General features: G+C 40.7%; 1 protein-coding gene across 2 annotated transcripts in view; it reads left to right on the top strand.

Annotated features, from left to right (window-relative positions):
- Positions 1-12,991, top strand: part of LOC101405480 (uncharacterized protein FLJ43738-like) — a 103,976-nt gene that overhangs the window by 87,892 nt on the left and 3,093 nt on the right. For both annotated transcript variants that reach the window (XM_087431605.1, XM_087431604.1), the window contains exon 12: positions 11,663-11,819. In XM_087431605.1, coding sequence (XP_087287731.1) covers positions 11,663-11,819 — 157 coding nt within the window. The remainder of the gene's footprint in view (positions 1-11,662; positions 11,820-12,991) is intronic.

Raw genomic sequence — 12,991 nt, 5'->3', positions numbered from 1 at the left:
CTTGCCTGACTAAATCTGTGGAATCTGTCTCCTCAGTGGTGCGTGGCTGCTGATATCTCTGCTGTTTTTCAAATTGTTTTTATTTTTAAGCCTGGCTTCCTTGGGGTCACCTTTGTGTCTGCATCACATAGTGATCAACCAATCACTGGTCAGAAGTTGTGCTCTAACACCTCAAGCCAGTGAGGCTTCCAACCTTTACCAGTGGATCTGTGTCTGGGTAGGGGAATGCATTCAGTCTGCTCTAGCTTTCACTTTCCACTGGGCCCTACGTGTGCAGGCAACCTCTTAGCAAGGGATGTGTGAAGAGCTTATCCAGGTCCCCTGTGGCTATCTCATTTCCTGTATCTCCCTGTTAAATTCTGATTAATCTGCTGGCCTGATGCTTGCCCCATCTAGGATTGCAAGCTGTCTCCTTAGCAGCTGGCCGTCCCTGTGTGTTTGCTGCCGAGATTGCTATTGTTACTTACAATAGCCATGCACGTGGGCTTCCTCAAGTTCCACTCCTACTCAAATGAGCCTGTGCTCAAGTGCTGCGGATTTTCATGACTTGCCCCACCCTAGAAGAAGTACTGCTCTGACTGCACTAGGATGGCAGGAATGACACTGACTCTTACTGTTCTTACCCGAGGTTCACTATAATTTTATGAATAAACACTTCTCAGTGTGTCCTATACCTTGGACAATTTCCAGTGGTTTCTTTTGATAATTTTGTGCAGTTTTATCATTGCTTTTTGAGGAAAGAATTGAGCTCTTTACCCCACCATACTAGATGTCCTATCTTCCTCCTGCCCCACTACATGGTCTACTTTTTTACATGTTTGCTCATGTTTTTTGGGCCCACGTCTACTTTATCCTTTGTTTTGCTATTTTTTTCTTTTAGAAATTTTTTGTGGATAATAAACTTTCAGATGCTTGCAGGTCCAAGGTCTTCATTCTGTCTTTGCACTTGAATAGGAGCTGAGCTGTTTTTAGGATTATAGACTCAAATCCCTGCACCCCCCGACCCCCAAATCCATTGCTTTCTAAAATCAAGAGTTGCAGATAAGTCTGATGCCCATCTGATGCATTTTTCTTTGTAGCTAAACTGTGATTCCCTCTAGTCTTTTAAAACTTTCTCTTAATCCTTAGTGTTGCTATCTAGGTGTCCAGATGGGGGTTTTTGTTTTTCACCAGAATTTTAAGAGCCTTCCTCCATATTTTTCCCTCTTAATTTGTACTTGTTTGTCTTTTGCATTGAGTTCTGCTGTATCTTCCATTTCACTAATTTGATCGTCCACTGTGACCATTATGTTAGTGAACCATTTATAATTGTAAATTGCACCGGTCATGTTTTATTTTCCAGAAATTCTCATGACTTCCTGTTCTATTTTCATGACTGATATAGTTTTGTTAATGTTTTATTAATATATCTATAAGAGAATGTGTGTTGACTATCAAAAATAATAAAACCAATCTTATACACACTATCCAACTTAAGAAATCAAAGATTATCAATACTTTTATAGTTTTCTGTGTGCCCTCTCCCTTCTCCTATCCCTTACCCAAAAGTGACCACTATCCCTTTTACTTGCTTTTCTCTAGTTTTACTTCATATGTATATATTCATCTTTTACTTGCTTTTCTCTAGTTTTACTGCATACGTATATATTCATAAACATTTTGTCTAGATTTGCATCTTTGTTATAAATGGAATGATACTGTATATAATCTCCTGTAGTTTTTATTTTTGCTCAGTAGTAATGAGATTCAACCATGTTTTTGTATCTAGCTGTAGGAACATGCCACAATTTATTGGTGGGTATTTGGACTGTTTCCCACATTTTGCTATTTAAACAATATAATTGCAAACCTGTGTTAACATGTCTTCTCCTGAAAAAGAAGCAAGATTTTTTTCTAAGCTACACATCTAGGATTAGAATTGCTAAGTGGTGCTTCCACTTGCCTGGATGCTACTTCCCTGCTCCGCATTATCCTGCTTCCCATTACCCTACGTCCATGCTCGCGTGTGTTATAGCCAGACGTGAATTATGCTAACCTGATGTGTAATATTATCTCATGGAGGTTTTAACTTGCATTTCATTGTTTACTAGTGAAGTTGAATATCTTTTCATAAATTTGCTAATTTCTTCTTTTGTGACGTTTTTTCCCTTGAATTTTAAGTGTTGTTTTAAAGTTCTCAATGCTAACTCAGTGGCATTTTATGTATGTGGCAAATATCTTCTGGTGTCAGACTTGTCTTTTCTCTCTGTTAATGGTGTGTTTAATGGACAAAAATTAATTTAAATTTTCAGAATTTTTCATTTCTTCCCTTACAACTTAAGTTTTTTGCCTTAGATAAGAAATCTTCTCCTACTCCAAGGTCATAAAACGATTCTGTGTTTTCTTCTAAAAGATTTAAATTTTTGCTCATCATATTTAGATTTTTAATCCATCTGGAATTTATTTTTTGTATGAGTGTAGGATCTAGTTTCATTTCTTGCATGTGATCAGTGGTACCAGCACTCTTTGTTAAAAAGTCCATCCCTTTTCCAATGATCTGTATTGCCAAATCTGTCAGATCAAGTTGCCATTTATGCATGAGTCTGTTTATGGGTGATTGAGAACTTTACTGAAGTTGCATTTATGAAGGTATCAGTCTCTTCAAAGAACCAGGGTTCTTTGTTGCTTTTTTGATTTCCATGTTGTACATTTATTTTCTATTTCATTGATTTCTGCTCTCATTAATTTCCTTTTACTTTCTTAGGATTTAATTTTCTCTTCTTTTTCTAACTTCTTCAGATGGTTGTTTAGATATTGATTTTCAGGCGTTTGTCATTTTATTATACTGTAATCATTTGGCTATAAGTTTCCTATGAACATTAAGTGTATCCCCCAAATTTGTATACATCTTATTTTCATGATGACACAGTTGAAAATATTTTCTAATTTCCATTTTAATTTCTTCTTTGATCCATGGGTTATTTAATAGTACATTGTTTAATTTCCAAATACTTGATAATTTTTTAGTTACCCATATCTTTTTGTTACTGAGTTCTACTTTAATGTCATTGTTATCAGAGAATATATTTTGTATAATTTCTGTCCTTTGTTGATATTTGCTTTATGGTCCAGCATATGTCAATTTTGGTAAATGTTCCATGTACTTGAAAAAATGTGTATCCTTTAGTTGTTGACACAGTGTTCTATATATATCAATTATGTCAACTTCATTGTTTTATTCAAATCTCCCATATCCTTACTTATATTTAAATTCTGTTTCTTCTGTCAATTACTAGGGAAAGTCTTAAAATATCCAAATATGATTATGGATTTTTTTTCTCCTCTTTTGTGTCTTGTTTTGCTTTATATATGTGAAGATTATGTTTTAGATAAATATATATAATTAGGAGTGTTTTATCCTGTTGATTCAACCCTTTTATAAATATGATGGGCCTCTTCTTATCTCTGGTAATGTTTTTTAGATGAAATACATTGAAGTTAGTAAAATGCACACATCTGAAGTGTATGGCCTCATTTATTTTTATCTATGTATGTACCTGTGAAACTATTACTAAACTATTACTATTAGATCAGGATGTAGAACATTTGTCCCCCCAGAAAGTATCGTGTTCCTTCTCCGTTAACTACTGTCCTGAATTCTATCACCATGTAATAGTTTTGCTCGTGGTTCAACTTCACATAATGGAACCATACAGCATGTATTCTTGCACTAGCTTCTTTTGCTGCACATAACTATTTTTAAAGATTCATGTTATTATATATATATATTTATTGTTGAGAGGTTTTCCGTTGTGTATATGCCACAATTAATTTACCTAGTCTCCTATTGGTTTTCATTTGTGTTGTTTTCCAGGTTTTGGGGGGGAAGAGACTATTATGGATAAAGCTGCTATGAACATTTTTGCACAGATCCTCTTTGTTGGTCCTATATCCTCATACGTAGGAGTAAAATTTCTGGGCCATAGGGTAGGCATATGTTTAGCTTTCACTGCCACATTTCCAAAGCGGTTGTACCACTTTATACTCCCACTAGCAAATATATGGGAGTTCCATTTGTACTGCAAACACTTGGATTTATCAATCTTTATAATCTTAACCACTCTGGTGAGGTGCACTGGTATTACATTCTAGTTTTAATGTCGCCTTCCCTGAGGAATAATAATGTAGAGCACCTTTTCACATATTATTGGCTATTTGGGTATCTCCTTTTGTGAACCGCCTGTTCAAATGTATATTTTTCCTCCATTTAAAAGAAACTTAGTTGTATTTTTCTTACTGGTTTGTAGGTTTTTTAAAAAATCTAGATGAGTTGTCAGTTACATGTATTACAAATATCTTTCCCCAGTCTGTGGCTTGCTTTTTCATTGTTTTAATGTTGTATTTTGATGAGAAGTGTTTAACATTAATGAGTTCTAATTCCTCATTTTTCTCTGATCAGATTTTTCTAAATATATATTTTCCTGGCAGAATGCTAGTTTGGCAGGTGTTTTAATGCTTTAAACATGTCATAACATTGTCTTTTGACTTCCATTGTTGAAGTCACCTTTCAGTCTTATTCTTGGTCTTTTAAAGATAACGTGCCTTTCTCTGGTTGCCTTTAAAATTTTTCTCCTTTTCTTTGGTTTTCAACAGTGTTACTATGATTTCATAGGTGTGTTTTTCTTTGTATTTATCTTTCTATGGGTTTGTATAGTTTGTTGAATCCGTGGCTTATCTAAGTTTTTAAAATTCTGGGCCAGTATTTCTCTCCAGACATTACTTCTGCTCTATTCATACTCTCCCTCTCCTCCTGGGATTCTAATGGCAAGTTAGAGATTTTCACTATGACTTAGGTCTTACATCACTTATACATCTCATGCTTTTTATTGTCCATCCTTTTTGTGTGTGTGCTTCAATCTGGATATTTTCAAGCAATCTATCTTCTGACTCATTAATCTTTTCTTCTGCTGTATGTCTAGTCTGCTATTAAACTCATCCCGTGAATTATAATTTTAATGATGATTTTTTAAAGTCTAAGATTTCCATTTAATTTTTCTATAGAGTCCAGATATCTGGTTCAATTTCCCCATCTTTTCATTTATTTTTTCATTATATTAACCACAATTATTTTAATGTTCTTGTCTGATAATTCCAGTATATGAATTACGTTGGGTCTGTTTCTGTTGTCTGCCTTTTCTCTTGGTTTTCATTATTTGGTCCCGTCTCCTGGCATGTCTGTTAATTTTTTTTATTGAGGTAATTGACATGTAACATTATATTAGTTTCAGGTGTACAACATGATGATTTGATATTTGTATAAATTGTGAAACGATCACAATAAGTCTAGTTAACATCCTTCACCCCACAGTTAACGTTTTTTCTTGTGATAAGAAGTTTTAAGATCTACTCTCTTAGCAACTTTCAAATGTACAATACAGTATTATTAACTATAGTCACTATGCTGTAAATTACATTCCTGTGACTTATTTATTTTATAACTGCAAGTTTGTACCTTTTGACCCCCTTCACCCATTTCACACGCCCCCCCCCACCTCTGGCAACTACCAATCTGTTCTCTGTATCTCTGAGCTCTTTTTTTAAAGTTTCCACGGGTGAGTGAAATCATATGGTATTTGTTTTTCTTTGTCTGACTTATTTCACTTAGCATAATGCCCTCAGGGTCCATCCATGTTGTCACAAACAGCAAGATTTCCTTCTTTTTTATGGCTGAATATACCATGGTGTACATACACACACACACACACACACACTCACACACCAATCTTCTTTATCTATTCACCCATTGATGGGCAGTAAGGTTGCTTCCATGTCTTGGCTATTGTAAATAATGGTGTAAGAAACATGGGGGTGCATAAATCTTTTTGAGTTAGTGTCTTTATGTCCTTCAGTTAAATACCCAGAAACAGAATTGCTGGATCATATGGTTCTATTTTAGTTTTTTGAGGAAACTCCATACTGTTTTCCTTAGTGGCTGCACCAATTTACATTCCTACCAACAGTGCACAAGGATTCCCTTGTCTCCTCATCCTCACCAACACTTGTTATTTCTTGTCTTTTTGATAACAGTCCTTCTAACTATGTGAGGTGAGGTGGTGTCTCATTATGGTTTTCATTTGCATTTCCCTGATGATTAGTGATGTTGAGCACCTTTTCATGTACTTGTTGGCCGTCTGTTAAGTCTTGTTTGGAAAAATGTCTATTCAGATCCTCTACCCATTTTTTAGTTGGATTATTTTTTTTCTATTGAGTTATATGAGTTCTTGATATATTTTGGATATTAACCCCTTATCAGATACATGATTTGCAAATATTTTCTCCCATTCGGTAGGTTGCCTTTTCATCTTGTTGATGGTTTCCTTTGTTCTACAGAAGCTTTTTAGTTTAATGTAGTCCCACTTGTTTGTTTTTGCTTTTGTTCCTTTTGCTTAGTGTCAAATCAAAAAAACCATCACCAAGACCAATGTCAAGAAGCTTCTTGCCTTTGTTTTCCTCTAGGAGTTTTATGGTTTCAAGTCTTACGTTCAAGTCTTTAATCCATTTTGAGTTAGTTTTTGTGTATGGTGTAAGATAGCGGTCCAATTTTCCCAGCACCATTTATTGAAGAGATTTTCCTTTCCCAATTGTGTATTCTTGGCTCCTTTTGTCATAAATTAATTGACCACATATGTGCCGGTTTATTTCTGGGTTCTCTGTTTTATTCCATTGATCTTTGTGTCTATTTTAATGCCAATACTGTTGTGTCTATTTTAACACCATACTGTTTTGATTACTATAGCTTTGTAATATACTGTGAAATCAGGAAGTGTGATGCCTTCTTTCTCAAGATTGCTTTGGCTATTTGGGGTCTTTGTGGTTCCATACAAAGTTTAGGATTGTTTGTTCTATTTCTGTGAAAAATGCCTTTGGAATTTTGATGGGGATTGTATTGAAACTGTAGATTGCTGTGGGGTGTTAATTTTTATTAAATGGTGAACAATGTGTAGGAAAAATTGTAGAGGCTCTTGATGATATCTTCCTCTAGAGAGGATTTCATTTTCTTCTAGAAGTCAAATAAAGGATAAATTCTCTTAAACAAATTGGTTCCTGATTTGCCCTTACTTCTAAAGCATAGATTTTCTGAATTCTGAACTGAAAACCTAGGATGTTACCAGGGCCCTTCCTCCTTGGCACACTCTGAAATCTGGTTTTTGTTTCCTTGGTACAGTGACATTTCCCCAGATATCTACTTAACTTTTGAACCTCTTAGTTGCTTTTTCTGTTTGGGTTCTTATCTGCTCCATTCATCTCATTCATGTGCAACTTAGGAATCAGCAAATACCTTGAGAGAAGACCGTGCAAAAAAGAAAAAAAATGGACTCAATGTATTTCCCTTCTCTTGGCCCGATTCTTGGCCCCTGGAAGCCTGGCTGCAGCCTTGACTACTCTCCAATGACGTCAAATAGATGTCCCTTTCTCTCTGCAATCCTGTCAGCTGGTGCTTAATGTTTTGAGATGATATTGTTAGGTGCATCAACGTTCACAATAATTATATCTTCTTGCTGTCTTGTGCTTTTTTCTCAACATATAATATCCCTTTTGGCCTCTTTTGATAGATTTTTATCTTGAATTGTGAGGTCAGATATTAAGAATGCCACTCTAGGTTTCCCCCTTCTGCCTAGTTTATATTCTTCCTTCTTTTAATTTCAAATCTGTATCTTTTTGTGTAAAGCACTTTTTATAGACAGCATACTGTTAGCTTAAAAAAATCCAATGTGAGTTTCTTTAATTGGCGAGCTGAACCCATTTACTGATAACTATTAGATTAGGCTTTTTTTGGCCACCTCTTCTTACCCTTTCCTGCTTCCTTTGGATAGATCAGGTTTTCTTCTGCTGATTAAAAAGTTAAACATTCTATCTTTGTTTCTAAGATGGTCATCCTAAAGACCATATGCATTTTTACATGTCCCTATTGAATTCCGAAACTTTTAATTTATATAAATTTCCTTTATAAGACAAATAACTCTTCTCCTACCCACACCCCACCATCCTTTTTATATATGTCTCTAGAATTTCACTTCTAGGTTATGATGATACTTTACCTTTCCCGGTCCTTTTTAGACAGGAAAACTTTACTAGGATTTTGGATACCATCACTTGCTAACTTTGTTTAACTATCCCTGGATTGTCCTCCTCCATTTTGAATTTTCTTCCAAGCGTATTTTCAAAGGGAGGTCTTTGTGTGAAACCTCCTAAGGCCTTGTAAACCTGAGAGTATGCCCTCCCAATTACATGGACATTTTACCCGGATATAAAATTCTAGGTTCAAGTTATCTTCTTGCTTACAGCACCTGCTATTGTGAAGTCTGATGAGAATCTGAGACTTTTTCCTTTACAGGTAGCCTGCTCATTTTCTCTGGAAGTTTTCAGAATTTATTTTTGCCTTTGTTGTCTCAGATCTCACTAATAGTGTGTCCAGGCTTGGAATTTTCCTTATCTGTTCTGACACTCATTTCTTCAAATTTTCCTATTCTCACTTTCCCCCTCCTTTGGGGACTTCTGTTTTTTGGATATTGCTACTTCTATTTCCATCCTCTAAACTCAGGTTTTCTAAGTTTATCTTTTTATCCAGGGCTGCCTTCTGGGAGCATATCTCAAGCTGATTTTTCAGATCACCAATTCATTCTACAGCTGTCTCACTTCTGCAGTATATCTCATTCACTTGTGTTATTTCTACTATAATATTTTATACCTCATATTGCTTTCTCTTTGGTCTTACTTCTGCTTCACATTGCCAATATTGTCACTTATATCTTTTCAGAATGATTGTTACATTCATCTTATACCCTTATCTCACTCTTTCCAGTGAAGAATGGCTTCAGCTGTCCAGCTTGTGGTCTGTCTTATATTGGATATACTTCTCAAGCAGCTAGTCACTCTGGCTGTGAGTCCAAGTTCACCTGCAGACCTCAGCCCCAGGGCAGAGAATCCCAGGCCTCCAGAACAACTGTTGACCACTATTTGTTTTCGCTTCACCAAGGAGCTCTTTTGGTCAGAACTTCACCTCTAAACTCTAGGCAGAAGTAGCAGAGGAGGAGGAATCTGTCTCCCTAGGTTGCACTCCACCAGCTCTAGGGTTTGGAAGGAGCAGGGGACTTCTACTTTGATCAATTCAGATCAACCCTCCCACTGAGGACAACTAGAAACACGACAAAATATTAAATATTCTGGGTGAAGCTACGTGTGGGCCGTGACAAGATCCTAGCTTCGATAGCCTCTCTACCATAGTCCTCTGGAAGGTGCTCGAGGCCTGAGCTTTGTCCCTCATCCAATGACCGCTGGCCTGCCTTTGCCTTCAGTCTCCGGTGCTCCAAGCCACAGGGGTCTTGTTGCCTAGACGGTCTCTTCTCTCGTATGTATGAACCACACATTTATTTAGTCCTTCCCTTGATTACTTTGCACTCTCCTGTGGAAATTCCTCAAAAATTCCAAAGACAAGACACTGGGCTTGGCCTGAAGACATGGTTAATATGTATGTCAAGGTCACCATTTTGAGATGAGCTTTTTTCTTTATTTTTTAAAGCAAAGGATGGTTCTTTTTTTTATTTTTGTGAGGAAGCTCGGCCCTGAGCTAACATCTGCCAATCTTCCTCTATTTTTTTTTTTTGCTGAGGAAGACTGGCCCTGGGCTAACATCCATGCCCATCTTCCTCTACTTTATATGGGACGCCGCCACAGCATGGCCTGACAAGCGGTGCGTCAATGCGCACCCAGGGTCCGAACCGGTGAACCCTGGGCTGCCGCAGCGGAGAGCACGCACTTAACCGCTTGTGCCACCAGGCCGGCCCCGAAGGGTGGTTCTTTTGCTGAAGTTCATGTGCACATGACGGGTAAGCCACAGTGCCCAACACTGAACAACGCAGAGTGGCAGCTCTTCCTCTGCCTTGTTTTTGGGTCCCAGCCACCTTTCTCTGCAACATTCTGTTTTATCCCCTATTTCTTCCTCATCGCTATTTTCATTCAGAAAGGAAACCGACAGATCACCTGGGGGCTGTGGAGAGACGGTAACACTCCCCCTGCACTCAGCACCGAAAGGCGACCACGGTAAAGGCAGGCAGTTCGTGCTGCTTTAGGCCATAATCTCCCGTCTACCATGACAGCCTCAAGCCTCTCACACTTCACTTCCCCCTGTAGCCAGGTGCTGTTCCAGCTACAGTGACCGTAGGCAGCTCTCAAGTTTCCGGTCCTCTGAATCCTGCTGTGGACAGTAAGGGGTTGGACTAGATGGTCCTTCGGCAGGGTTCTGTGATGAAATGGCAGCTCCAGAATTCGAAAATTGGTACCTGCACTGCAGCCATGTGCCAGAGATCACGGCACTGAACACAGGCTGGCAGTTGGTGGTAAGGGGGCCTCGTGTAGGTGATGACTGGTCTGTCTTTCTTCAGAAAAATATCATGGCAGGGGGCTGGCCCAGTGGCATAGTGCTTAATTTCACACACTCCGATTCGGCGGCCCGGGGTTCACAAGTTCAGATCCCGGGTGCAGACCTAAGCACCTCTCATCAAGCCATGCTGTGGTGGCGTCCCGTAAACAAACTAGAGGAAGATTGGCACAGATGTTAGCTCAGGGCCAGTCTTCCTCACACATACACACATAAAATCATGGCAGCCTACCAGGTCAGCAATAAGCCTCCCCAGTCTATGGTGAAGGTGATTGGGATTTCAGCCCCTGCCAAAAATGGTGTCTATAACTACAGTATTCAGACCGAGTTCCAAGGAGGCGCTGTATCGAGAGATGGCCAAGGTGAGTGAGAGGCCCCGAGAGAGGGAAGCAGTCAAATGCTTATACTCCAGATAGGATGATAGCAGTTGGCTAATCCAGTGACCTCTTTCCTCTCTGAACATACTGCCTGGCTGTCAGCAGGCGATCTCCTGTTGTGGACGAAAGCCAAGCAGCTAGGGGAAGTAGACAGGGGATCAGGTGCTGGGAGAGAGGGGTGTTCTGTTCCCACACTAAGTGTGAATCCTGCACATGCAAGGGGGACCTGAGAGATCCTCAGCGTGTGCTCAGATGTACACGGCTAAAAACAACCACAGGTTCCTCACCTCTAGGGGGCATTCTGTTGCTGCTTATGAACGTCAGCTGTCACCCTTGGAAAAGGTAGACAAGCCTTGGCTTAGGCTTCTGGCGCACAGTAACTTGAGAAAAGGGTTTCTTCTGTCAAAGGGAACAATAATGTGACCCTCACAGGGCTGCTGCACAGTTCAGTTAGTTTCTGACAACGTAAACAGTGCATTCAGATGATCATTATGCCCCCAGCTGTTTCTGACACCTGCCTGGAAACCTGAGGGTCAGTCACCCGATCCAAGTCTGCTACCAGCCCTGCCATCCATGTTTGCCCCTCATTTCCAGGAACCGAGGAGAAGAATCACATACACAATTATCTCTCAGCCGTGGCGGAACCTCAGGACTCAAAGGAAGCAGAGAAGAAATCCCAGCGGGCCTGGTTCATGGCTAACAGAGTCCAACAGACAGGTCTTCATAGCAGCATTAAAAGTGACCGTCACCACAAGCTCCCACCCACTAGCACCATCACAGAGCTGAATGATGTCCATAGGGAGGAGCAGGGGCTGAGGTGGGGTGTCCACAGGGACCTCTCTCTCAACTTACTGTTCCCCTGATTTAGGAGCGGAGGGAAGACGCACCAGCTGCCAACTCACTGAAGCCTGGGCTGGATCGAGAGAGGTGGAGCTGGGACCGGCGCCACCAGGACTTCGATCTCTGTAGGAAGCCACCGCCTCTCCCCAAGCTGCTCCCATCTCTGTCACCGAAGCCTGTAACAGGTAACAGATGAGACCTTTACAAAGCTGTGCCTCCTGAGGCTGTCAGCAGGCAGGAAGTTGGCCACTTGGTATCTTCAGCAGTAGCTGTTTTGTTCTAGATGTCCAAACTTTCCGTGACAGGAAGTCAAGATTCAGAATGTGCCTGGTATAACAGATTGCAGGCTGGGCTGGAACCTAGGAGACCCGATTCTAGTTCCACCCCATTCTAGTTCCAGCTATAATAAGAAATTGCTGTGTGACTTTGGCCAGGTCCCTTCACTGCTCGGGGCCTGGTTGCTCAGGTATAAAATGGGGAAGTCGGAAGACAAGTCTAAGGGCTTGCTGAGCTTCAACCCAGACTGGCCTCTCGACGGTCAGCCAACAGATGGGGGCGGAGGCTCTGGGCTTTACTGGGACCTTCCAACTCCCTTCCAGCTCCAAGACACTGCCAATTGTCCCTCTGTGGGGGAGGGAGTCTGGAAGCCTGAGTCTTGCCACCAATCCCTCGGAGTCCTCTTCATCCCTCTGTTTATGAAGAGGGACCACAAAATCATTTATAGGTCAATAGAGAACCCAAATCTGTTGGTTAACAGAGCCAGAACCTTCGTTCAGGGATAGAGAGAGAGAAGTTTATCTGGCAACAAGGTTTGCCAGAGAAACCTTCCCAGAAAGCTGGATCTTTCTCCCCCGACTCCCGAGGGCAGCTGGTAACAGCTCCATGCAACAGAAGAAGTGCTGACAAGCTGCTGAAATTGCTCTCCCCTCGCCTGGACCTTGCTGCTTCCCTTCAGGACAGGCCCCAGGCTCAGAGTCACTGCTGGAGTCCAGCCCAGGCCTGCCTCCCTGGCCAGAGTGCTCCTGGTGGGCTCCACCACAGGTCTTCCCAGCATGAGTTCCCTGGGCATCTCAAGCAGCCTGTCCATACTGCTGAACAGGTATCACAAACCCATGCTGGGGCCTCCTCCCCACGCGCTGTGTAAGAAAAACTCAGAAATGGCAGGTGAGAAGGGGAGACTTGAACTGGTGGCCTCAGCCTTGTAAACTCAGCTGGATGAAGAAAGAATCTGCTGCTGACAGGGGACTTATATGCCACCAGGCCTACAGCGGAAGCCCTCTTTCCTGAGGGCTGCCCAGAGGGGGCAGGGTCTGAATGGCCACTTCCTAAGCTTTCGCCTGCAAAGGAGCTCTGTGTG

The sequence above is a fragment of the Ceratotherium simum genome, chromosome 5, assembly GCF_057802395.1.
Source record: "Ceratotherium simum simum isolate JZ-2026a chromosome 5, ASM5780239v1, whole genome shotgun sequence".
NCBI lineage: Eukaryota > Metazoa > Chordata > Mammalia > Perissodactyla > Rhinocerotidae > Ceratotherium > Ceratotherium simum.
Note: the sequence above shows the minus strand (reverse complement) of the source record. Positions and strands in the feature narration are given on the sequence as shown.